Below are 27,976 nucleotides of genomic sequence, written 5' to 3'. Positions count from 1 at the left end.
CTCCAATCACCAATTCCTCCTGCAAAAGCAGCCTCTGCATTTTTGTGTGTCTGAATGCTACAGCAGCAGCAGCAGAGGCAAAGGCACGGGGAGGGAAGGAAAAAGAGATTTATGGATAAGGCAAAAACTGGAGAAATGTGACAAATCAACGGTCATTTTCATGGCGGAGGGGAAACTGCTGCGAAAGGAGTTATTCTTGGACTCCTTTGAGCCTCGGAACGCTGGATCAAAATGGTAGGCTACAGAGGAGCGCTGCATTTTTGTTTATTTTCTCTCTCTCTCTGTGTGTGTGTGTGTGTGTGTGTGTGTGTCTCTCTCTCGTCTTGATCTCTTTGCAAATGTGAGCTTCACATCTGGGCCGAGCAAACTTGCCACACTTGTGTTGTCGTTGTGTTGTCCTGTGTTCACGGCTGCTGCTGCTGCTGCTGCTGTCACCGCGAGTCTCCTTCACGGTGAAGTTTGCAACTTGCCGACATTGCACAAGTTGGAAATAGAGGCAGCAGCAGCAGCAGCAGAAGCAGCAGCAGCAGCAAATGGCTACAATGGAGCCACAGTGATGCAGAGAAGGAGTTAAATTCTTTCATGTCAGGGCGCTCCTGCACACACACACACACACACACACAAAGAAGAAGAAGAAAAGACACCCACCTCAGGTCGTGACTGGTGCATGGTTCATGATGATGAGAGGACACTAACTGTCCAAGTGCAGGACAAGTCAGTCAGGCTTTGACATTCATGTACACATTACACAATCTGCTCCAACTTCACTGGGTCACACGATCCTGTTCAATCCATATTATTTCATGTTTTATTTTGGCCAAACGTCTCAGACAGACAGACAGAGTTGTGGGAACAGACAGACAGTGAGCTCTGTCTCCATGCAGGGTCATGTCAGGATGCCTCATTAGGAAAGCATGTGGAGCTCCATGCATGCAGTGGTGGTGGAGTAAGTAATCCCAGCGTGTTCACATCTGGAGGCTTGGGTTAATATCTGGGTCAGGTCAGCGGGGTCAGGGCCCGGTGCTCACTGGGTGGCTTCTGGTGAGAGAGAGAGAGAGAGAGAGAGAGAGAGCAGAGGGGTTTGGTTATTGCTGCGTTTTCCTTCCCATGTTTTTCTATTTGCTTTTTTCCCCACTGAGAGTGAGTGAGTGAGTGAGTGAGTGTCCCAGTGAATGTGAGCAAAGATAAACAAGGTCCAAAACTGTGCAGTTTTAAAGAGCCTGCGATCACAGATTTTTGCACTGTTTTTGGTAAACATGATAATCTGTGCAATCGCTTGACGTCCAGTGTTGCCACATGGAAAATACCGATAGATAGATGGATAGATAGTAGTAGTAGAGTAGTAGCTTAGCAGTTTAGAAACAGACATATATATATATATATATATATATATATATATATACATAAAACTTATTCCTATTACACACAACTCAATTTATACACTATTTTATCCTATCACCAGATATTTACATATTAACAGTATTTCATACAATGTTCTTAATGTTCTCACAACGCAAGAATATAATGTCTGGCTTTAAACATGCGACCATTTCCATCACTCTCCTGGATTAACCTGCTGTTCTTTATCCTTATGTATTATTCTAAAATTTGTAATTTTGTATTTTCTTTTAAGCTGATTTATGTACTTTAGTCTGCTTTAATTCATCTGTTAGAACTGGCACACTGGCATTTTTAAATTTAGTTTCTCTGAAAACAACATCTGTATTGTATATATTTGGAAGTAGTAAATTACTTCTTGCTTTGAATATTGAATCAGAGGCGTAAATTTTAGAGCTTGTATTTTTAAGAAGAGTTCACTTGTGTTTGTCTCTTTTGCACGCGTTCCCCCTGCTGAAACTATTAAAATGATTGTATTCTGATAAATGTTATTGGACTCACTGAAACGACTTGCAGTAAGTGCCAGAATACTACATTTAATATGACGATGCTATGAATAGAAGGCAACGTGTAAACGTGAGTAAACGTGTAAATGCGTCACACAGCTTACCTTCAAAAATAAAAGCCTAAAGATCTACATACCATGGCCACTGCTTTTAAAAAATAGCCTGCAATATATTTTTCATGAATATTTACAGTCAAACAACAAGTATACACATTACACACAACTATACTGAAGAATAACTTCAGTGCATAACTTACTTAATCGTCGAATTTGAACTCAAAACGAGGTTTGCGACGTGGTCAGTGTCACCCGCCGTACAGCGTACAAACACGATAGTTATCGTATGTCTGTCAACACTGTTGACGTCAAAAGTGTCCAGTCAGCTGATTTTGTTTTTATCAGTAGCTTCAATTTATAGTATGTCCGCGTGCCTCAACCACAGGCTATGAAATTAAAATGATCATAGCTTTTTCAGTTTCCTCCCTGATGCCAACCTGGACATAAAACATTACACAGAATATTGACGCCTCTGGTTTGCATAAACGTCAGTAAACATACTCTTCAGGTTCTCAGTCATTTTTTTCAGTAGCACATTATATCAATTATATTCCCGTTAAGAGGGAAATGGATAATAAGGCTTGTCGTGTGTGATTGACAGCTATAGTATTGTTTAATTAGACATTGTCGAGTTGGACCGGTTGCCATTTGGCCTGAACAAGATGGCCAAGGCGTCTGGACCAGAACCTCAATATGGAACTAGAACACAAAATGACCAGAATTAGGCATAAAACAACCACAAACTAATGCAAAGTAAGTGCAAAATGTAACAAAACTATTTAAAAAGTAACTTAAAATGACTCAAAGTCGATACACAAACCACCAAGAGATGCAAAAACTGAGTAGGACTGAATTCATTTTTTGAATGTGATTTTTTTCACACTGTTATGATTCAAGTAAATATATGAATTGTTCCCTGCATTTGTATTTCTTTAAAAAGGTGCATAGGACACTTTGGGTTTGCCTTTTGCATAGTTTTAAATGTTTAATTTTTGACCTGAAAGTGAGTGAAAAATCCCAAAATGACCCAAAAAAGACGACGTATGAGTGTGTGGGGCCTTTTCCGTTGACAGTATTTGAATGAAATGATTGCATTTGTCCCTTCATTTGCTGGATTTGTGAAGACGTTTTCAGACAGTCGCCCCAAGGAGCTCGTAACTTGACTTTTCAGAGACATTCCTGCCCGTCCTTGACTTTGAGACTTCACTGTCTCTGGGTGTTAAGTGAGGGGAAAACGAGCCTTCAGTTCTTGTGACAAGTGTAGCCATTCCCCCGGCCCCGGCAACAAACTCCAGTAGACGTCTTCAGGGTTCGGTGGGAGGCCGCTCAGACGTGTCGGTGTAAGGTGCCGCTAGTTTATGCCTCTGAGATTAAGAAGTGAGGACAAGGTCACACTCGCTGGGCTTATGTAAGGTCTCCTTTTGTTGTTGTTGCAAGTGTGTTTGAAGTAAGTCTGATGACTTTCACTCTTTAAATAAATCCTTCGTTTTATTGTGTTTCTGTCAGCTGTGCCAGGCGCCGGCATCTGTGGCTTTTCATCTGAGGAAAACTATGGCACTTAAAAAAAATACTCTATTATTATCAAAGCGGCCGAGTAGATTTTTGTTTCAATACATCTTTGCGTTCCATTGTCAGGAATGTGAGGATATTAAGAGAGTTTACAAAAGGGGCCCGTCTAAAGTGTCCTTTATAGCTTTTGGTTGAAAATAGGCCACAGAGAGAGAGAGAGAGAGACTTAGGAGGAGCTTTAAAACAGACGGGATGAGTTTTCATGCTGTTTCCTCAGAACAGCCAAGAAGGGAAAGAAGAGATCTTTGATCTGATAGTTAGCACAAATATTTATGTTACATTTAGTCATATACACGCACAGAATAATATTTAGCTTTCATGTTGGAACGACATGACAATCCGTGTGTCTCGAGTTGCAGGAATGCTAAAGAAATCAGGCAAAAATCCTTCAGAAAACTATTTCCCCTCCACCACCAAGTTCTTTTTCACCTCAACCTCATGATTTTATTCAAGTAATCTTTGCGTCCGTCCACTCAGCTTTGCTTAAACAACGTGCTGAAGATAATGAAACCCTCCCACTGACACCCCCATAGCTATAATGTATGTTGACCTTTACACTTAAAGGTCCAGTGTGTAACTGCATTTTTAACCTCAACCATAGCATTGTTGCACTCTCTGTGGAAATGTCAACAGGAAACTGGTTCAACGAGTCAGATGTACTTAGCGTTAAAATTCAGCGTCAGATAGTTTGACTGTGGAGAAACGAGTGTCGGATAGCTTGACGGCAGTAGTGATAACCTCTTGATAATTGTCTTTTAATAAAGTAAGAATGAAGTAGTCCCCCGGGTATCGTAACGTCAGCGAGCGCTCCCACAGACCCGAGCACTTCCGTTATTGAATATGCTTTTTGGTTTTGCACGTTTGTCACGTTGCATTTGTTTTTGTTTTCGTTTTGTGCTTTTGAATCTGCAGCGTTTGAATGTGCAGCTAGTTTCTTGTGAATGTGTTTTGGGTTGTTGCAGTGCGTTAGCCCCTGTCGGCCACCGCAGTGCACGGCCAATAAATCCATCTTCTCCCCCGCATGTATACTCGGACTCAAGTTGTCCGATTACCTGTCTTAGTCAGACTACGACCTTAGCTTGATTAAACTGTGCGTGTAGCATACCGAGTGACTCCAGGAAGTTTTTTTTAATAAGAATTTACCTCCAAGTTGGTTCAGTTTGACAAATCCAGGGTAGCTATTTCCGCCTGTTTTATTTCCGAGTGTTTGTGCTAAGCTAACCAGCTAGTGGCTATGGCTTCATGTTTGCTGTACAGAGGTGACAGTGGTGTCCGTCCATGTTCTCATGTTGCGCTCCAAAGGAACGCAGACAAACACATTCCTTGAAAAATGGCTAAAAACTATTCCTTTAAAGCTCATATTTGACATTTCTCTGCCGTCCATTGATTGGCTGCGACTGAAGAGAGCACACCTCCTCTGCCTCTTTTCATCTCCGTCCTCCCTGACCTTCTCATCAAAAGCATCAACTGCCGACACACACACACACACACAGAGTGAGAGAGAAAGAAAGAAAGAGAGAGAGAGATTCCGGTGATAAGGAGCTCTCTGGAGTCTTGTGTTTAGCCTCCTCTCTCTTTGTGCCGTGTCATGCCATGAAAGGGATAATGAAGATATCACAGTGTAATAGCCCGCGGGTTTGTCTGCACCTGCTCACTGCTGCACATCAGAATGGTCCTTTTGTCTTGAGTGGAACACCTCACAGGTTCATCTTCCGTCCTTTTGTGTGGTGTTTTTATTTTTGTCCAACATGACAGCCGCTTAAATGCAAACATCTCGTCGTGCTGCAGGTATTTGGCGCAGACATCCGTGCGTTTGCACGCGAGTCCGTGCACGCCCACGTCGTGCACATGCGGGTACAGTGTGTTACGACTGTAGCCGAGCGGTGGTGTGTGAAGCGTTGTAACATGTGTGTGAAGAGGCAATGCCAGCAATGTGGGCCCCTCTCTTGGCCAGGCCTCCTGACTCAGCGCCCACCCCCCCCCAACTCATTGGCCCGGACATAAACTTCCTGGCAGGGCTTCAGTGCGGACACTCTAACCTCACCGCACCTCCTCTTTACACCCGCCTCCGCGCCGCTCCTCTGATTATCCCAGCGACTCTTCAGTTCAACACCAGACAGCTGGCAGTTGATGTCTTCTTTCAACATGGTTTCTGAGTTTCCAGCACACATTCCTGCTGTCTTCTTCACTTTGAACCAAACTGAGAAAACAGTTGCTCGCTCTGTTCACAGGACGTGTACAACCAGGTAGAGGGAGGAAGATCAAGCGGGCGAGTCGTTGCTGCGCACGCTGTCGAATTTTAATGCACTTGTACGTCAGCGAGATGCTGCTCGTGCTATGTTCTCGTCCCTTATTTTTGTTTGTGCATCCCAATTTCATGCCCGGGTAAACACGTATCGGCCGCAGATTGGCTTGTCACCTGTAGATGCATTAACATATAGATGGAAATGTATTTAAATCTAATGGTGAGAGCTGGTGGAGCTTTCACCGTCGCGAGGCTGCAGCACGTTCAACCTGGTGGATCAGGACAGGGAGAGTGGATGTCTGGGATTAGAGCAGCACTAATAACTGATAATATTGTCTTTATTAATGAACAGCCTGCAGTGAATGGTGTAGTTCAGGGTGGTTAAATATTGGAAGTGGTGGAAAAGAAAAGGCTAAATAAGCAGCTTCATATTTTTATCTTAAATGTGCTTAGTCAAGTCCAGTCAACTTCAGTACTAACTAAGGTGGACCAAAGTGCTTTACAGATTTTAAAGGTTTATCCTGGGAGAAGAGGTGGGCCTTTTAAATGATATAAATGTAATTGATGTTGTAGCTGAGTCGTATAGAGTCTATTTGAAGCAAAAATATGAGGCAAAAATACCCAGACTCAGTCCAGAATCCTATGGATTTACATTTACATGGTGGATTTATATCAAGTATCAAAACACTTTGGCAATGCAGGGAGTAATGAGCCTTTTTTATGAACCAAAAGTGACCAACAAGCAGGGGAACAAGCCACGTCGTTCCATCTGAAGCTTGTGAACATGAGCCAAACAAAAAGAGACTGAGCTGAAGCCACCTTCATCAAGGAAGGCTAATAACTGCTCACATGTACATCTGTCTACCTGTTTATCATCCACAATTTAACACGTCCTTAATTGTCTTTGACAATCATCTAATGTTGCTTCTCATAATGTGGGTTTGACATACGCAGCCTTCATATGAAATGTATGTTCTTTTACAAAAAATGAGAGAACTCCTATTTGAGAAATATTGAGATATTATCCGTCTATTCATTTTTTTGTTTGGGACATTTTAATCCTTAAAATCTTACTATTTATATTAATATATAATAATTTTACAGCAGTATTTGGGAAGGCGACATTTTCTGCCACTAGGAACAAATTAGTACATGTTTTTTTTAAATCTGACAAAAAAATAACAATGCATCAAAATCAATGTTTCTGCCAATCATTGACCCATCCAAGGGCCTAATAATATTTATTATCAAACTCTCCTCGAAATGTATTTTATGGAAATTATTGTAGTTTTTTAAGATAGAAAAATATCTTAAATATAATTTAATTTTATATTATTATATAATTTTTTTACATCTGTTTTTGGGAAGGTGGTGTTTTCTGTCGCTAGGAACAAATTTGTAAGTTCTTGCATAGCTTAGCCATTTTAGGCTAATTTAAGAAACTGAGATGACAGTTCGGAAGTTTACCAAAAGGGAATATTCTCTGGAAAAGTTGAGCTATATTCATTCAACACAGCCAAAATGGCTTAACAAGGCTTAATTACTGCTTCTTTTTTGTTTTTGTGGTTTGTCTAACAGTATCGTTATCTGATTTATTACGGATGATTTGCCCTCAATCTGTGTCACATGCACCACTTGTTAAATAGATCATAAAATCCCATAGCCTTAATATGACATGGTGTAAGTATCAGGGTTAATACCGTTATTATTATTGTTATTATGCAATAAACAGTAGCGTCCTCTTGAGTGTTGCACTCCACTGTACTGTGGCCGAGCATGTGACTGTGCTGTGTGTGACCTCAGCCGTCCGTCACTGTGGCTCCCCCTTAGTCAGTGGACATTGATTTTCTTTTTTTTATTAGCATTTTTTATCATAGCGCTTTAATGATCACTGCAGGGCTTGTTAAAAATGAGACCTTGACACTTGTGTCACAATTAAATCCTCCTTTTCATTCTTTTGCGTCGGCAGTAACGTCACGCACATAATTACGAAGAATGCATGCATAGGTGTTCGTTTCAGGGTCGCAGGCACGTGGGTGGACGTGCATCTGCTTCTGTATGTGCTGCTCCTACCTCAAGGTCAGTGCTGGGTCTCTGCACTGATTGGATTTAGAGAGAGAGGAGCAGAGGGAGTGCAGACTGCAGACACAGGCCAAAATCTTCCACCATCTCCTCCCAAGACACCCACACTGAATTAGGGCTGTGTGCATTGGCAAGAATCTGGCGATACGTATTCATATCGTGATACCAGACGGACCATATATCGAGGAATACTGAGATACTCGAGGCAAGACAATATAATGGGAGAGATTCAAATGGGCAAAGGTCTGCTATCGGAGGCTTAAACACATCACAAAAGAATATTTCTGATAAATCATGAAAAACCCTGCTTTGTTTTAGTGGATCAATATTTGCCTGAGACTGAGACTAAACAATAACTGTTGTTATGTCATGGTTGTGTTTTGTGATTGCCTTGTCATTTTTTCCACGGATGATTGATGGTGCAGAAAATTGGTGGGCGTTTTTTTTTCTATTTGTCATCATTTTTGCATCTTTGTGTACTTGAGTTCAGGTCATTTTGTTTTTCCACCTCTTTCTTTCTCTCTCTCTCTGTTTATCATTTGTTTTCATTTTTCTGTCTATTTGTGGTTTGTGTTAGATTTGGTTTGTAGTAGTTTGGTGGCTGTGGAGGCCCATGTAATAATTCATCTATTACTGGTCATAAACAGTCAAAATAGGGGGATATTTTATCAATTTAGCTTTAACATCTAGGCTGGACAATCTGTTTCCCACCCCGGCCGTGCCACTCTTGCCCTCCACAGCATCAGTATTCGCTCTGACGTAGCTTCTCCGGGACTAAACCTGTCTGTTGTTTGGCGTCAGCAGCAGCGAACGTCTGGTGAGAGCACACAGAGGACGTATTGTCAGTCATTACCATGATGACTTTTTAATGGTGGTCTGATTAGACGCCACGAGGAACAACATGCCCTTGTCCCCCTTTTTTCCGTTTGCGCGTGTTTATGTGCGCGAGATCATTCATTTCCCCGCCGTTTAAAAAAAAAAGATCTCAGACGTTACTCTTACGACTGTGTGTGATCTCTGTATTCGGGGCCGCTGTCATCGGCACTGACAACGACTAAGGGAATTGTGTGTGTGTGTGTGTGTGTGTGTGTGTGTGTGTGTGTGTGTGTGTGTGTGTGTGTGTGTGTGTGTGTGTGTGTGTGTGTGTGTGTGTGTGTGTGTGTGTGTGTGTGTGTGTGTGTGTGTGTGTGTGTGTAGGGGAGCGGACGCTGCTCTGCCACCGTCTTTATACCAGTGAGTGAGATGAGGCCTGACACTTTGCTCCCTCGTCTTCCTCCTGGTGTCACAGTAACGTCGAGCCTCCACTGAGCCACTGAGCAGGAGGCTGAGTTTAGTCACTTATATAGGTTGATGGAAAATTACCAAATTTCCCAACTGGACGACAATAGAGCCCAAGCAGGAGCTCCTGTGATTGAGGTCTTCATGACTGTGGACGGATGGACAGACTTCATTGTGTATATGGACAATTTGACGAAGTAGGAGGTTGAAGTGGCGTAGACGATGCAGGAGCTCAATATAACCCTGTTGTCTGAATTAACCCTTAGTGCTCACATGGCACGGATCTGTGCTGTAGGTGCACCCGTGTGTGTGTTTATAAGTCACATATTCAGGCTTCTTATGTGTTGTGGAGTCAAAGTTATGATTAATGAGTGATATAAAGTAGCAATAATTGTGCAGAAGTCCCAAAATAGACCGTTAATTCAAGTGAACTTTGAACTGTGACGTATTTCCAAATTTCAGAAATTCAATCCATTTTGTGTACTTTTTGCTCAGGTGTGTTTACATAGTTTACATAGTGGAAAGGATTTTTTTAAAAATCAGATTGTCTATAGGTTGTGCTTAAATCTTATAGCCTCTGTATATACTGTACGTTTTAACATAGTAATGGAAGAAACAGCGTACTGTGTTCTAAGTTTTATTCCACTACACCGCTAACTGTCATTCCTTTTACTTTTTTTGAAAAGAGTTTTGAAAAAGTGACATTTGTTTGTGTCTCATTTGATTGGACATTCCAAAACCTTTAGGTTTTCAGTTTATGATATTTTAACATGATGAAAGACGAGCAAATCCTCAGGTTTGAAAAGCTCCAGCCATCATATGATTGGACTTTTAACCCTTAGATCAGAGTCCATAAGAATGTGTAGTGTCTTGTGTCCTTTTTATTCAGCAGAACCTACAGACAATCTATTAATTTATTCATTTTCATCAACTATATAAACACACCTGAGCTAAAATGACTGAACAAAATCAAATTGAATTGGTCAATATTTGAAATACGTCACGTCAAAGTTCCCTTGGCTCGTTTTTATGAACAGATAATAATGTGTTATTACCTTTGGCATCTCAAGTACTTGGCAGATGATTGGATGCTCCATCAGATATGAGGAGGAGAGTGAAAGCATGTTGTGTTTAAGAAATGTCCTTTCACTCAGGAAATGCTCTAAAACTGTCTTCTCGCAGACATTTTTCATAGTTCATGGTGATTGTCTTGGTCAGACAACTGCAGGAGAACTTTTCCTGGAGTTTTGTTGTGTGTTCAGAGCAACTTTTGCATTTTCACATGCATTACTATGGCCAACTGCAGGGACATTGTCTGAAAGCAGGTGAAAATTCAAAACATACAACTTTTATTTGTTATTTAACTATTAATAATGATGTAAAAAGTGATTGCACGGTGTAATAGTTATAGAAAACAACACCAGTAGTGAAGAAACTGCATAATTCTGGACCCTGAACACTCTTTTAGTGTGTATTTCATGTCCTGATGCGTATGATACAACACCACAGCAGCTCTGTGGTGAAGTAACCTACCTTTGTCCTTCCGGCATCTTGCTGCTGCTGCATCTTTATGACAGGGACCAAAACAGGAACCACTGGGGACACCAAAGTTGTCTGTTGCCCCTGTAATGTGATCGCTGCAGCAGTGTTTTAACCTCTCAGCGTGAACCACTTAAGTTCTCCCACATGTGAACAGCCTCCGTCATGCGCGGATATCGCCACCGCACTCCGAATTATTCCAAATTAAAGCCACTGAATTCATTTGGGAGCTGTATAACCATCTTTGTTCATGGTTATAAAAGGTAGAGGACACTGAGTTCAGTCTGTGAAGCAGTCAGAGCGAAAGCTCCGACCTCCCGCGGTGTTTTCCCCCTCGATCCTGCCAGAATACAACCTGCCCTCCTTCGCTCTATCGACGTGTTCATGACTCGCTGCTGTGCTTTGACTCTGGCCCTCACTAATGCCTCAGTCACTGGTCAGCAAGCAAGCAGGAAAGTCTGAGTTTTAATCAGGCCACTGTCTAATACTCCATTCCCACTGGTTAAAATGTTTAATCAGCACTCACTCACAGGTCAAATGACTCTGCATTGCCCATGAGTTTTTCTTGGCTTCAGTTTTGATTGGCATGAGTGTGAACACAAGACACTGGGTGGACACTGGACAAAATTCCTGCAATCCTACGATACAAATTCGGACATTAACCCTCAAGATAATGAGGCCGCCTGGATTTGGTTTGATTTTATGGCTGTAGAATTGTCAAAAAAATTGTCGGCAACAAGGGGATCAATTGAACAGTTGATAGAAAAGGGGAGTGAAGTTAGACTACAGAATGGTAACCACAGGGCAAAACAAGTAACAACCACTGGCAATGGGAAGGATATTAATCGCCCGTTTTTATGGCTTCACCTCGATCCAAAGATCCTGGCTACACTCGCTAATTTAAGTGAGAAAGAGGATCAAAGATTTACATGCGCTGCCCTCGTAGGAGGCCTCAGTCTTCCAGATAAGTGTCCACCTCACAGTGAACAGTGAGAGAAGAAGAATGTTTTAAAATGGCAGCTCAGCAGAGGTCACGGCCGCGTCCGTAGCCGAGCTGCACAGTGACGTAGACTTTACAGAACAGTAAATCTACACGGATCGTGGAAGTGCACAAGGTGTGGGAGAGAAAGGGCATTCTCACCAGGGAAAGTCAAACTAGAAAGAGAGAGATTTCTTTCTCAGACTGGCCTCAGTCTGGCTCCAGTCCAGGCGTCGGGCTTCTGCCAAGTGCATACCACCGGCCCTAACATGGCCGAGCTGGATGAGGATTCAATACTCGCCCCCAAAACACCGCTCTGTTTTTAACGACCGGCTGTGATTGACACGTTGACTTGCTCCCCAGAGTCTGACCCTCAGAGAAGAAACGGCAATAAAGTGAAACTTTTTTTCTCTTCTGATGATTGATGTTGTTCTTCTCGCGGGCCAAGCAGTAAACCTGTGTGTCGTTCATCACAGCTCCATCTAAACGGGATTATTGCCGAAGGAGTTTGAGAGTTTGACACTTTGATTCTTAATGAATTGAAAGAATTTCCATTAGTCCTGATGTGGTTTTTAACCCTTTAATGCCGACCGATTACGACTTTATTCTCCAAAGATTACCATATTCTCCAAAGATTACCACTTTATTCTCCAAAGATTACCACTTTATTCTCCAAAGATTACCACTTTATTCTCATAATACGACTTTATTCTCCAAAGATTACCACTTTATTCTCATATTACGACTTTATTCTCCAAATATTACCACTTTATTCTCATATTACGACTTTAATCTTATAATGTTACAATTTTATTCTCGAACGATTACGACTTTATTCTCATTATGTTACGACTTAATCTCGAAAGATTATGTCTTTATTCTAATAATGTTACGACTTTATTCTCGAAAGATTACGACTTTATTCTCATAACATTCCGACTTTATTCTCATAACGTTACGACTTTATTCTCATAATGTTACGACTTTATTCTCAAAAGATTCGACTTTATTCTCATAACGTTACGACTTTATTCTCAAAAGATTATGACTTTATTCTCAAAAGATTACGACTTTCTTCTCATAACGTTACGACTTTATTCTCATAATGTTACGACTTTAATCTTGGCTGCCATTAAAGACTCGGCCGTGTTCTTAAAGTGTACCTTCCAGATGTGGGCGAATTTGAAATCCTACTCATTGGCACCTTCCTATTAAGCACTGAGCTGCTGGGTTTGTGTGAATAGTTGTCCTTCATAGTAAGATGTGTGATTACAAAGCCACCAAGACTCATTAGTATAATTTTTGGAATAAAAACACTGTAGTGTGAGCCCTTGTTTTATATTTGAACAAAGTCAAATTTTATGGGACTGAAAGCACAGCATTCTCTCTGTGATTAATTATCCTTTTCTTTTCGAAATCACTTAAAGTGCATTAAAAACCATTTCCATGGAAAAAGAAGCGCAATATTATTACAGGATTAAAGCAACCTTGGCAGCTGTCTTGTGAAGCAGTTCCTCCCAGAGGCCGTCGCAGTGCAAGAGGATCCCGTCCCATTCTTGTGTTTGGCAGCTGATGAAATGATCTGTGTGTGACGGAGCTTTGATTGAAGCCCGTTTAAATGACACCTCTCGTCGGGCGCATCATTAATCCTCCCGCTGCGTGTTTGTCTCGGATCAGGTCAAATATGAATAATGTATCGGGAGACATCTGACTTTGAGGCTGGTTAAAGGTGGCGCTCCCTCTAATGACGGCAAACAAACTCGCGTCCCCCCCACCACCAACACCACCACCGCCACCACCAGCGACATTTGCCAGCAAAGGAGGAGGACGAGGAGGGAATGACGGGCAGTGATTGAAGGTGTTTGATCGTGTGTTTAGATCCATGAGTGAGCACTCAATCACTTTGATTTGATACTGTATGTGATGAAATGTGACAAGACGGCTTTCGTCTTTATTGTACGCCGTGACAGATGTACTGTTGTAGCTGCATGTTCAAATGGATCACAGCATTTTAACCCTCTTATGACCGTGATTATATTTAGGATCACCTGGATTTACTTTGAATTAACCTGTGTGATTAATTCTGACCTTGATGTTTTTTTTTATGTGTATATATATATATATATATATATATGTATATATATATGTATATATATGTATATATATATATATATATATATGTATATATGTGTGTGTATATGTGTATATATGTATATATGTGTGTGTATATGTGTATATATATATATATGTATATATATATATATATATATATATATATATATATATATATATATATATATATATATATATATATATATATATATATTGAAGTGTGTCATGGTATCTGGCAGAGGTGGGGGACTCAAGTCAACTCATTTGCCTGACTTGAGTCACAAAGTTGAGGACTTGAGACTCGCTTGACTCGACTCAGACTTGAGACTTATAGAATATTTACCTTCTCGCAAATATTGAGGAGTTAACATTAGTTACAATTTGTTTGGTGTATTTTAAAACACGGAAAACATTGGGTGTCTGCTTTTGCTGGCTTGCGTACAAACCTGGCAACCGAGCGACACCAACACCACTACGTGAAAGTCCATTCCACACCACACAGGAAAGTGAGACAGGAAGTCAGTTGGTTGCTATTTTAATCTAACGCTAGTCCACGTCTTGGTGGGTCAAAAGTTGTATTTAGTTTCATTTTATTGCTGTTAATTATATATTTTTTTATTATTAACACTTGTTTTTGGGATGTTGTGTGGGACCATGAAGCAGTCGTGTTTCTGTTAAAGATAAAACCCGGGCAGTTCAGAGTTCCGTTGTGGAATATCTGGGAAAGCATCTTCATCTTCTGATTATTCATACAACTGTCTTGATTGTTGCAGGAAGGATTTTTCTAGAAACTTGAGACTTGTGTGTTGTGTGAGGAACTAGCTTGCAGCTTTGGTCATTTTTAATTTCTGTTTTTGTAATTTCAAGAATATTTCTTTTTTGTTTTGTTTTGGGGGCTTGTTGTGGTTCAGTGGTACAGTAGGTCATCTTCTTAACTGGAAGGCTGGTTGGAGGTTTGATACATGACACAGTAAATCTGCATGCCGATGTGTGCCCTGCTGGACATCCTGTGTGTGTGTGTGGGGGGGGTGTTTATAGGTCACATATTCAGGCTTTAAAAAATGCATTTTTTCATGTGTTGTTGAGTCAAAGTTAAATGATTCATTTTATATTGCTTAAAAAGGGAGTAGAGATAGCTGTGCAGAAGTCACAAAGTTGACGGTTTTTCTTTTATTTTTCTTCCTAAAAATGAGCCAAGGGAACCTTTAAATGTGACGTATTTCACAAATTCAATTAGATTTTTTTTCTTTTTTTCTTGTAATTTTTGCTCAGCTGTGTTTATATATTTGGTTGTGCTGACACAAGTATATAAGGCACATTCCTTTAGCCTCTGTATATACGTTTTAATATAGTAATGGGAAAAAACAGCCTAAATGTGTTCTACGGGTTAATGGCAGCTAAGACTTTACAATCCTACAGAGATATTCTAGGATTATATCCTCTTTTAAAATAGTCTGTCATTAAACCTTTACAATATGTTGTAATTGTTGATGTTTTCAGGGTGCACATACTGTATGTGTGTGTAGAGAATAATCTATTTGAATCCCAGAAGAAGAAGATTGTTATCACTAAAGGAGCACAACTTCCAGTCTGCAACTTACACTTGATCTGATTAAGGCTGCAGCGTTTTTGCCCTTGGGCGATGTCTACAGCCTGGCACCGAGACAGATAACACGATCTCCACTCATCTCCAGTTCAGAGTCCAATTTAGCCGCTCAAAACTATGAATAAATCTAACACTCCATAATTGAATTCTTTTTCCAAACAGGGCCTGGATTTTTCAAGGTTAGGCCCAAATGCAAATTCTGAACCATTAAGAAATATCACTCGTAGGGAAGATTGTTTTTATTATTACAATTTAAAAGGTAATTAACGATCTTTTGTTGATCCACAACTGTGCCTATTTAAATGTCATAAATTATTAAATAATGGCTTGCCCTTTCCCGCCCCCCCTCCTGGTTTTTCTTTCTTTGTACGTGTAATAAAAACAGGGGGAAAATAAGAAGAGTTGTAGAGACACAACATCGTCCGTTAACCTAAACTTGTCTTAAAGCGACGCCTGGAGAGATACATTTCGTTAATTGTTCTGAGGGGTTAGTTATTTATTTGGCCGGGGTTTTGCTTAATTATTTCTCTGGACGTGTTTTGTCTTGTGCATAATTTGCTTTTCCTCGGGGACGGTGTAGTGAGTGGGTGTGCTGAGAGAGCCGGCTAATGGGAGGGAGATGGCAGTGAATATCAATGCTCACACACACTAGTCAGTCCTTGCAGAGAGCAGACACTGTGTGTGTGTGTGTGTGTGTGTGTGTGTGTTTGCTCTGTTTGCTGCCCCTGTCCCTGCTCACATCCCGTCTGGATCGAAACCCTGCCCTTCCTGTGCTAAAATAAACCCACCTTGGGAAGTTTAGAACCTTGCACTCAGCTGCTGAGTGTTGCAGCTTTTGATTTTTTTTTATTTATTTTTTTCCACTGACTGGTGTGGTGCAGCGTACGCACAAAGTAAATAATAAAATATAATGTACATAGTATAGAGTTTAGATGTGCAAATATTTAGAAATGTACACTATTAGTGTTTATTACTCGCAGCTAAGGCATCATTTTGAGCCTTAGTTCAAATCCAGCAAACATTTTTGTCAAGAAAACTCACCAAAACAAAAAAACGAGGCACCAAAAATACCATAAAATCATGAATGAGGCGTGACTCTGCACACCCTCAAACGTTGTTTCTCCTTGACTTTTCTCGGGGTAAGATGTTAGGCATAATATTGATTCCCCCCCCTCGCGCCGATGAGAGAAGATGAGGTTTTAGTGTAATGATACTTTTTACATTGATGTGACCCAGAGTTTATAAAACTCACCAAGAACCTTTAAGAGCCTTTGTTACTTACGCCCCCAAACTTTGGATATCAGGGAAGCCGGCTCACTAGATATTTTTATTTTATCTTTTTACTCCTGTGTTGTGTTTTATTTGCATTTTTAGTTTATTTTAAAGTTAAAAGAGAGGTTTGATTCTTAGCCTTTTTCTCTTAATTCCACCCTGTGTTGTATTTTACTGTTTTATTTGCATCTATTCTCTCATTTCAAACTTTACTTTAGACTTTTCCTCTTCATTCCACTCTGTGTTGTGTTTTACTGTTGTATTTGCTTTTCAATTTAGATTTTTTTGATTGTGATGCTGCAATCCGTATGAAAGTTGCTATACTAATAGAGCTGTATCTAACGATTATTTTCATAATCGATTCATCTCTCGCATATTTTCTTGATTAGTCAAGTAATTGTTTGGTCCGTAAAATCAGAAAACCGTATCAATATTGATCAGTGTTTGTCAAACCTGGAAATGATGATGTTTTCAACCAGGAAATATTCACATTTAAGAAGCTGAAACGATCAGAAATCTTGATGGAAAAAACCCTCAACCCTCAAATAAATAAATTATCAAAATAGTTGAAGATTCCTTCAGTAATTGATTAATAATTGATTATTTGAGTAATTGTTTGAGCCCTATATACAAATAAAGTTTCTTATTATTATTTTTATTATTATATATAATATAAATATAATAATATTTTAAATTCAAATTCACCATTTCCCCTTGTTTCTCTTGTCCGTCTCTCTCAGCTCATAGTGGAGAAGACCACAGACTTCCCCTCTGCTGAGTTCTCTCTGGTGGAGGATGTGGCTCTGCACTTCACCTGTTTGATGGACAGGCTGAATGAGCAGCGTCTCTTCCAGCCTGACCTGTGCGACGTCGACATCGTCCTGGTCCGCCAGCACAGCACCTTCCCGGCCCACAAGGGCGTGCTGGCGGCCTACAGCCCGTTCTTCCACTCCCTCTTCGCCCAGAGCAAACAGCTGCGGCGCGTGGACCTGTCGCTGGACGCCCTGACCTCGCAGGGCCTGCAGCAGATCCTCAACTTCATCTACACCTCCAAGCTGCTGGTGAGCAGCCGCACCGTCCGCGACGTGCTGAACGCAGCCACGCTGCTGCAGATGAGCGACATCGCCGCGTCCTGTCGCGACCTCATCAGCAGCCACTCGCTGAGAACCACCTGCACGGATATGGCAAACCAGGACGGGGTCGCCGGCGGCGATGACCCGACTGCTGTCGCAATCCCTGCCAGATCGTTGTACCGGGAGATCAAGCAGGAGTCAGAGCTGAGCAGGGTGTTCAAGAGAGAGGGCAACAGCCCGTTTTCTGTCCGAGTGGAGGAGGCGGGAAAGACGGCCTCCCAGCAGAAGCAGTACTACCAGAAAGATGAGGGGACGGGTGCGTTGTGCAAAGTAGAAGGCAACGGCGAGGACTCTAAGTCCACCGACAGCCACTCGTCCTTCAACAGAGATCAAATCATCGTTGAAGTGAATCTCAACAACCAGACGCTTAATGTGTCAAAGGGATCAGAAGGCAAGTCCACAGAGTCGGCCGGCATGTTTGGCTGTTGCCACGACAACGATAGAGATTCCGAGGACGACGAGGAGAACGAGGCGGAGAACGACGACGCCATCGAAGCCGATCACAGCGACCTACAGAGGGGAGACATGGCGGGGCCTAGCAGTGACGAGGACGATGAGGAGGACGAGGAAGAGGAGGAGAACACCCTAAACATTCCAGGCTTGCAGCAGGCGGCCATGATGGATCGCCCCCGACGGGGCACCAGAGCCTTAACCATGGCAGGAACCGTGGCCTCCATGCGGCAGACGCTGGCCGAGGCCACGCTTGCCAACCAGCGGCCGCGCGGGAAGAGGCACGCGGACCGAGAGTGCGTGGGCCAGAAAGTGAGGCTGGAGGAGAAGCAGCACTTCCCGTGCAAGAAGTGTCCGCGCGTCTTCAACAACTGCTGGTACCTGGAGAAGCACATGAACGTCACTCACAACCGCATGCAGATCTGCAACAACTGCGGTAAGCGCTTCCTGCTGGAGAGCGAGCTGCTCCTGCACCAGCAGACGGACTGTGAGAAAAGCATCCAGGTATGAGTCAACACACACACACGCACACACACACACACACACACACACACACACACACACTGGGTCTGCTTTGCTGCATTATCCCAAACCTTAACATAACCAGTTAATGGCAAACGCCTAACCTTAATCTAACCACAATTGCATCCAAATCCTAACTTAAACCAGAGTCTCAGAAATCACAGTCGGTTCTGGCTCATTAGGACCAGGCTTTAGTTCCCATGAGGACTACTGGTCCAAAAAAAAAGTCAGTTTATATCTGTAAATGTCCTAATTTAGGTCACTAAAATTAAATGTTTTAAATTCCAAGACACCCAACAGTGACTGTTTCCCTGTAGCATTTTAAAGGTACATTAAGCAGAATTAGTTTGGGCATTGTTGATCAATAACTCCAACATCATGTATTTTCCTTTTGCCATTTTTCCAAAATAAAGTTCTATTGGAAAGCGAAAAAACACAACATACCGAAAAGAAAAAGGTTAAATTATATGTCAAAAGTAAATGTATATACTGTATATAGGGGCGCTATCATCTTTCATCTTGTTTATATATTATATACATTTCTTTGCACATTTTTAATACTATTTATAGAATTATAAAGGAAATGATTAACAATAATTATCCCGTTCTCTGTCACCACAGCGGCTCCGTACCACAAAGTGTTATTGCACAATTTACATAAACACAGTACGATCTCATACAGTGACACACACCTGGATTGATTGAAGACTGAAAAACCCCATTTTGCCCTTATTTTTTTATTTATTTTGAAGTGTGTAACATGTGGCAAAGCCTTCAAGAAGCTCTGGTCGTTACACGAGCACAACAAGATCGTCCACGGCTACGCCGAGAAGAAGTTCTCCTGTGAGATCTGCGAGAAGAAGTTCTACACCATGGCCCACGTCCGGAAGCACATGGTCGGTAAGTTGCAGGGGGAGAACGGCGAGCCTGATTGGTCTTCCTTCTCCTTCCTTCTCTGACTCCCACTGATTGTTGTGCAGCATTTGTTTTGGTTGTTGCTTTCCTCCTATTTTTTTGGGTTGTTGGGGGGAGATAAGCATCTTATTTCCCCAGGCGGGGTTACCTCAGTAGTTGTCCACATCCATCTTTCTCCAGCTAAAGAAAGGTAGGTATGAGATACTGCAGTACTGTCACACCTATTTATTATTCCTATTAAAGGAGTGACTCCAGAGATCAATGTGGAGTCTTGAGAGGAAATGGCTTATTTACTTGAGGAGACACATCCATATTCCTAATCATTATAATTAGTCAATGACAAAGGATTTCAGTGTTGCTATTCCAGGAAAGCAGATTTCTTATATGTCCTTGCTCCTATTTGACATTCAGTGGCTCTATATGAAATACCATTAATCCATTCTGTGTGTGTGTGTGTGTGTGTGTGTGTGTGTGTGTGTGTGTGTGTGTGTGTGTGTGTGTGTGTGTGCGCAGCCCATACGAAGGACATGCCGTTCACCTGCGAGACGTGCGGGAAGTCATTCAAGCGCAGCATGTCCCTGAAGGTTCACTCTCTGCAGCACTCAGGAGAGAAACCCTTCAAGTGTGAGGTTTGAGCTCTTTTTAAAATACGCTGCCTCTCTCTCCTCTCTCCTCTGAACCCACGTGAAGAGTTTTGTTCCGAGCATATGCTCAACTGTATGTCCAGCAGCTTAAAAACGTGTTAAATTATGAGTTTCTGGGGATCCTAGTTGCATTGTATGGCTTTCTATGGCTTTTGCTTGTGATTCATAAAATTCCTCGCAAGAAAATCATAAAAAAAAAAATGCCACTGATGGAGGAACGGGCTCAATTTCTAACCCTCAAAACAACATTTCCTGCATTTCAATGTGATTTCAAGTACATCCATCCATCTTCTACCACTTTATCCTGCACGTGAGGGTCACGAGGGGCACTGGTGCCAATCACAGCTGACACAGGGTGAGAGGCGGGGTCACACCCTGGACAGGTCCCCAGTCCATCACAGGGGCCACATAGAGACAAACAATCATTCACACCTACGGTCATTTCAGAGGGTCCAAAATCCTAATTTCCATTATCTCCAACCTGGAGAACCCAGAGAAAACTCCCACGCACACACGGTGAGAACATGCAAACTCCATGCAGAAAGACCCTTGTTTTGACCAACTGTGTGGGCCCCATTTCAAGTGCAGTTGAACATAAATAAAGGCTTATGGTCAGCTGCTCATCCAAAATAAATAAATAAACAAAAAAGCCTACTCTTCCTCAGCATCTCGTCCTTGTGTGAGCAGTTGCTGAGAAAAATCTATGGACAAACATTTTTTCGGGCATCTTTATTAGCAGGATATAACTCCCGTAGTACAGTTTGAATTTCACAGCACATGAAGAGACGTCGCTGTGGCCTTCATTTTATTGCTGAAGTGTCACAGAAAACGTGTTCCTGTACCCACGGCTCGTGTTTGATTTGTCCCAGTAGAGACTGAATTTTTCCTTTCATTCAACGGTCAGACCGCTCGCTTGACGACTGTCCACTGTGTGACGTTTCAGAACTGCAGCGAGCGCTTCCAGTACAAGTACCAGCTGCGCTCCCACATGAGCATCCACATCGGACACAAGCAGTTCATGTGCCAGTGGTGCGGAAAGGACTTCAACATGAAACAGTACTTTGACGAACACATGAAGACACACACTGGTGAGTCACCTGTCTCGCAGTGCTGTGGTGAACAAAGTTAGATTTGCCAACAAGAGTGTGAATAGAGGAAAAAAAGTGCTTTGCAAATGTTTTGGATGTGTTTTTTTTGTGTGTGTGTGTGTGTGTGTCCCACCTCCTGCAGGAGAGAAGCCGTACATCTGTGAGATCTGCGGGAAAAGCTTCACCAGCCGGCCTAACATGAAGCGCCACCGCCGCACACACACTGGAGAAAAGCCGTATCCCTGCGAGGTGTGCGGCCAACGCTTCCGCTTCTCAAACATGCTCAAGGCCCACAGGGAAAAGTGCTTCCGAGTCAGTAACCCCATGGTTACGGATGGAGACGACGCCCTCGGGCTGGACCAGTCGCCTGCAGCGGACTCTTCCGGTCAGGCTCACCTGGGGACTGTGCTTCCTGCCACGTCCGTGACCACGCCCCCCGTTGCCTCCAGCCCCCACCCACTCCACGGCACCCAGCTTTCTCTGCCCCTGCTGCATCCGATGGGCGGGCTGCCTCCCACTCCTCACTTACCCCCGCCGCCTCCCCTGTTCTCTGCTGGTAGGATGAGCTCCAACAACTAACAAATCTTTCTAGCTTTGAAAGCACTTTTGTTGTACCATTTTTCTTTGGGAACTTTTTAAAGAGGACCCTGTGGGTGTGAGTGATGCACCTCAGTGACACAGAGGAGGGGGAAAACTGAGTGAAGCCTGCATAGAGGCCCCATAAAAAAGCATATATATACACCTACCACAATAATAAAGTGTTATTTTTTACTCTCTTGAATACAATAGAAAACCTCAGTGTCCGCTCGGACTTCACGTCATCACTCTTCTCCTCGCGTGAATCTCAAAACCTTTGTCGTCGTTTCTCATTTTCCACACCACCGTGGTCATCTCTCCTGAGTGTTGCACAACGCATTGATTGTAGCATCTGTTACCGAGTGGAAGAACAGAGTTTCCTCCATGTTCACTGATGGTCCATCAGTGGAGTGAGATTAACACAACGGAAGAAAAAAAGAAAAAAAAAGAGGTTTATTTTCCCGTTCTCTGCCAAGATGTAGCGCGTGGTTCTGGTTCCTACCCTGCAATAACCAAATCCTGATTTGTCTTTTGAGCATTATACATGTATAACGGCGTTGCCAATAACCAAATCCTGTTAGCTCACCTGCTATAGTTAGGTAATGTTATACAGCGTTTATAATCGATCCTGCACCTTACATTTAACTCTAGTGATATTTAAAAGTGTAATCCTAGTCGTCTTCATTTTTATAATTGTGGTCGTGTGTAATTTGTGGCACGTCAACGTCAGTTTGTGAGGACACGAGAGACGTGGTGACACTTGCACAGTCGACTGTGCAGTGTGTGTGTGTGTGTGTGTGTGTGTGTGTGTGTGTGAGTGATGGGACGTGAGAAGATCCAGATCTATATTCAGCTAAATACGAGCTTCCCTAAATCAGGAGAGGAACAAAATGTGTTGACTTTCTTTTTGTTTTTAATTCTTCTTCTGTCTTTTGTTGTTGTTGCTTACATTAAGCAAGTACACTCCACTCCTGTCAACATGGCTTTGAGATGATGTGGCACTTTTTTTTTCTGTGACTTGTTAGTAAAAAACACCTAATGTACTTGGACCTACAGTATAGTTGTAGGTTTCCTTCTGATGTAAATGTTAACTTACCGCTAATTGCCACACCCCCCAAATCATGTGGTTAGTCTGCAGAATACCAACACTATAGTGATAATAATAATAATATTCACAAACTCTGCTAATGAAGCTCATTAAGTGTGCACATCTCCTCATTAAGTATATTGTGAAATGATTAACGTTATATTCCAATCTCCTCTTAAAGAGCACTGACATTGACGGTGATTACATGGACGGCAATAATCTGATACTAACCTGATTTAAGACAATAAGTCACTGCCATGTAAGTAGCATGTTCTGGTTAATGCATCCTAAAAACAAAAGGTCACATTCATTCCAAATAAGCAAGAAAAGTCAATTATTTGTAACCTAGTTGTGTTGTGTACACACGAGTCATCATCAGACAAAGACTGAACGGGAATACGACTGAAATGTTATAATAAGCAGCTCATGCAAACACAGTTTGATTCATGTCTTTTTTTCAGAATTGGGTTAATAGATTTTATTGGTTTCCATGTAAACGTGGTCATTTATTACTTTTGGCACAGCGGAGCTCGTCACTTAACTGTTCCGTCACTGTTGCTGAACATACCTGTCGTCAGTGATTTGTAGAAGTTAAATTAAAAGTTAAGGACATGCCCTTAAAAAAAATACAACAAAAACGTGTGCACTTTTGACAAGTGATTGTCACAAATCTATCAGAGTAGAAATAAGGAAAAAGTAATCGTATATTTGTCAATAACATGTTTCACAGGAACAGTTAATGATTTTCGGAAATGTGCTTATTTGCTTTCTTGCAGAGAGAGATTACATGACACGGTTAATGCAATTCTCATACTTGTCATTAATTAGGAGGATACATATTAGATTAGCTTATAAAGACAGGAAACGGCTGGTTTACTCTGTTCGAACCTGGAAATGCAAACTCCAACTGCAATATCTCCTCAAGCTATTTGCATCATGGTACTGTTCTTCTGTGAATCTCTGAAAACAAAAAAAGTGATTTGACAAAGTTTCCAGTCTGCATGTTAAGCTGGAAACAACTACCTGGTTCTCTTGAGACCTTTTTGCAAATGGAATACATTTTGCTTTGTTGAGGCACTAAACTTATAAAACAGGGGTAATATGTAAAAGTGGCCCAGTTGTGCTCCCTAAGGTGAAACGTTGGTTCAAACGTTGCACCAAATTTCACGGAACTTGGTGGAAACATGTCACAGCCCAAGGCGAACAAAAAAGTCTATTGGCACCATGGCCAAAACACAACAGGAAGTCGGCCATTTTGAATTTACTGTCTACCCGTCGTAATTTTTGCGAATTTCGACCATTGGCCGCAAAAGAGGTAGTGCCCTGCAGCTTTGCCGGACATTGATCGGTCAGCTCGTAACTTCATACGTGACACGAGACCGAACCTGAACACGTCTGCGAACATGAACTTTACCCAACAGGAAGTCAGCCATTTTTAATTTAGCTGCCGTTTTGCCACGAAACAGTTGACCAATCTGGGAGACTGGGCCAGAAATCATCAGCACGTGAAAAATAAGTCAAGGACATAGTGCCACCTGTTGGCAGCACAGCAGTTGCGAGGGCCCGCACAATGCTAGTTTAATTTGGGCCTCCAAATATCATCTCTTTGACCCTTTTTTGTATGGATTAACCCTTCTGTTAACATCCAATCACAGACAAGATTCACTAGCGCGTCACACATTTGCGATGTCAGCTTCTCAGTACCGTAATTCCTGAACGGTTGAATAACTGCCAGATATCGAAAAAGTGAAAGCTATCTTGATAAAAGGGGCAGAAACGCTTACTCACTGAACATTTTTTGACAATTCTACAGCCATAAATGAGAAATAAATCCAGGCGGCCTGATTAGCATGATGGTCATAAGAGGGTTAACTGCCAACAGATGTATTGTATTGAACTGAATATCATGTTGACTGCATTCAGACATTCACTGAAACTCAGATGTTCCTGAAATTGTCTGCATGTGAGAACACAAATGTCAGCAAAAGCCACATTTTCTGGAACTTCTCCTGCCAGTTCCCCGTGACTACCCTGCTGCGTTCATCACATGTCAAATGACAAACTAGCATTAGTTAGCTGTTTTTTGTTGTTGTTGTTGTTGTTGATGTCTGTCTTGTATCTTGGTCCATGCTATTATGCTAAGCTATTTAACGAGCTGCTAGCCGTATCTCACATTAAACGGATACTCGACTCTCAACAAGAAAGCAAAGAGACATTTAAAACTTTAAAATGGACTAAACTACTTCTCAAAACCTGCCATTTTAATTCTTATTCGAAAAAGACTTTGTGCACTATGGATGCACTCCTGCTCACTTTATCTCTAGCTAGCCTACCTTTCGTGTAGCATTAACCTGTAAATATTGTTGAAATGTGTTTCTATCTTGTGATTAATTCCTAATGTTTACATTGGAGAATCAGTTGAATGTGCCCCCATGTGTGTCTCGGCTGATGCGAACAAAATTGGAAAAATTGTGGATTAAGCTCTTGTAAATAAGCCATTCATTGTTTTTATTTAACTCGACATTTGAGCACCTTATATATTATTATAGCTCATCCCATGTACATGTACATGTACGTCTTAAACTGCCATGGCTAAATGGATCGGGCCGCATCGGATAATATTTGACAATGGTACGTTTGTGTTTTCCTCATGTGTCAAACACATGTTGTGTTTTTTTATTTGCTGCTTCCTCTTTTTTTCGTTTCCCAGGGTCCAGTCAAACTGCCCTTTAAAAGAGAAGTCTACAGCTGTTGTATATTGTTGTATGTGATGAATCTAATTTAGCCTTACCAGACAGCGAGCTTCAAGGTCAGTGAGAATCGAGCTGCAGTTTATGAGGAACTAACCGTCAACATTTTATACCCATCTGAGGTTTGGTCTTGTCGGACGAGGACAACAATGTCACACTCACATAAAGGCTGTTGCTCTTGTGTGGCAAATCCATAATTATCGTTGGAAATAATGATAAATTATGACTAAAAGAACCCACTTTTTTACCACTTAATTGTTGTGAGAAGCACTAGCCCAAGAGACGATACTGAAATACTGTGGTAATGGTATGTTTGCCTTATGCTTAGAGGGATTTTAATGTTTTCTGTCTGACCGATGTAGCTGACGGTAAAGGAGAAGGGATAGTAGTTCGTACTACTGATATATGCACTTTGATCGCCACACTAGCCCATAATGGGGACACGAATGGAATTTAGAAAGCAGTTTGAGTCTCGGTGGGAAATTCATTTGAAATTTAAATTTATGCTTGGAAAATGTTAACAAACATACCGATTGTTTGTCTCAGAAGTCACGGTTAGTACAGTACGTCGCAGAAGTGGCTGACCGAGACCTCACCTGTGCTTTGTCTCCTAGAATAACTTTTAGTGGATCATTTGCTGTGGTGTAACAACATCCTGCACTCTGGGGAACAACTCGGCGGTGAGCGGTTATGTTACGCCGTGCTGCTAAACTAGTGTACCTGCCTTTGCACAGAGCTCCTCTTTTAATAAGTATTTGTGACTCCTCCCCCGAGGGTGCATTCAGTGCAGCTGCATCTGTTTCTGCTTGATTTGTTCCCCGATCACGGCCATAATTAAGAGGGAAATCTTAGGTCTGACCAGTTTGCTCCTACTGAAGGATGCTACGAGACAATGTGCTATTGTGTTGGTTGCCAAAAAAAAGAAAGAAAAAAAGCACAATTATTGTGTGCACTTTATAATTCAGCTGGTATTATACACGTAGTGGTTTATAAAAGATTATAGACAAATGTTGTTGCTGGTATTTGTTTGGTTCAACATTTCAATCAAAGAGAAACCTCCGTTTGTTTAATACTGCAAAAAGTACTGCTTGTAGCTGATCAGGAGAACGTTATGCTACAATATCTCTAATTCATGCACTTCCAAACCAAATGATGCAGTATTAATCAGCTGCTCAAAGGGCATCGTATTTGTCATTTTGGAGGTCACTGACTGTGAGCTGATAATGCACCTTTTTTATGATGTATCTAACAAAATTGGTATGTGGCAAATGTATTTGTCCAAATCTACCCTTGAAAGCAAAAATCTAAATGTTAATCCTTCGTTCTGGACACATTTGTGAACCCTACAACACCCAAATCCCCCCAAAAGAAAAACACTATTCAGTGTTATAAAGATGAAATTGCAAAAGTAAAAGGACACGTCTGCGTGGCATTTAGGCGTCCTGCATTCTAGGCAGGCAGGTTTTATGTCTTTTAATTAGCCAAAGTCTCCTAGCAGCCAAAGGCTTGTATTAGATTAGACAAAGGTGGACCTCCTCTTGATCTTAAACGAGGGGGTTTTGGTGATTAAGTGGGTGCCGAGACAGCAACATACTGACTGTGCGTTTTATACTGCACCCCAAAGAGAAAAGAGAGAACGGCAAGTTGTTTTCAACTAGATTGTGTTCGTGGGATTTGCTTTTTTTTTTGTATTTTGGGGGTTTCGCTGCCAGAGCAAAAGTTTGTATCCAAAAGCATTTTTTTTTTATTCTGGAGCCTTAAAGAGGGAACGACTCTGAATCTAATGACTTAAGTTTCAGAGAAATGATTCATGTAAAGAATGTGAAAGATTGTTGGTTTTTTTTGTTTGGTTTTTTTTAGTGTATCTTACTGTAAATGTATGACGACCCAAACCTGGAAAAAAAGGTGTTTGCTAATGAAATTATTATTGGATGGAGTGTTAAAAACTAGAGCTTTGAACATTAATCATGATGTGAATTTGGTTCATATTAGAGTAAACCTTATAGTTTGAGTTGGACATCATTTTTTGTTACTATTAGTTAGAGCTGCAACTAAGGGTTATTTTCATAATCGGGTAGTCTGTCGATTATTTTCTCGATTAATCGAGTAATCACTTGGTCCATAAAAATGTCGATCAGTGCTCGTCAAACCTGGAAATGATGATGTTCT

The 27,976-nt window shown here is 41.6% G+C and overlaps 1 protein-coding gene across 1 annotated transcript; it reads left to right on the top strand.

Annotated features, from left to right (window-relative positions):
- Positions 1 to 27,175, top strand: zbtb47b (zinc finger and BTB domain containing 47b). The gene is made up of 6 exons (XM_044031578.1): positions 1 to 234; positions 17,383 to 18,729; positions 19,500 to 19,647; positions 20,176 to 20,291; positions 21,250 to 21,394; positions 21,537 to 27,175. Exons 1-6 carry the CDS (start codon positions 232 to 234, stop codon positions 21,971 to 21,973), a joined length of 2,196 nt encoding a protein of 731 aa, XP_043887513.1. The 5' UTR covers positions 1 to 231; the 3' UTR covers positions 21,974 to 27,175.
- The last annotated feature ends 801 nt before the right edge of the window (positions 27,176 to 27,976 follow it).

Source organism: Solea senegalensis, linkage group LG1, assembly GCF_019176455.1.
Source record: "Solea senegalensis isolate Sse05_10M linkage group LG1, IFAPA_SoseM_1, whole genome shotgun sequence".
Taxonomy (NCBI): Eukaryota; Metazoa; Chordata; class Actinopteri; order Pleuronectiformes; family Soleidae; genus Solea; species Solea senegalensis.
Note: the sequence above shows the minus strand (reverse complement) of the source record. Positions and strands in the feature narration are given on the sequence as shown.

Excerpts from the sequence above, each read along its gene's own strand:
- zbtb47b (XM_044031578.1), top strand. Across the intron at positions 18,730-19,499 it reads ACTGTGAGAAAAGCATCCAG|TGTGTAACATGTGGCAAAGC; the intron begins GTATGAGTCAAC and ends TTTATTTTGAAG. Across the intron at positions 20,292-21,249 it reads AGAAACCCTTCAAGTGTGAG|AACTGCAGCGAGCGCTTCCA; the intron begins GTTTGAGCTCTT and ends GTGACGTTTCAG.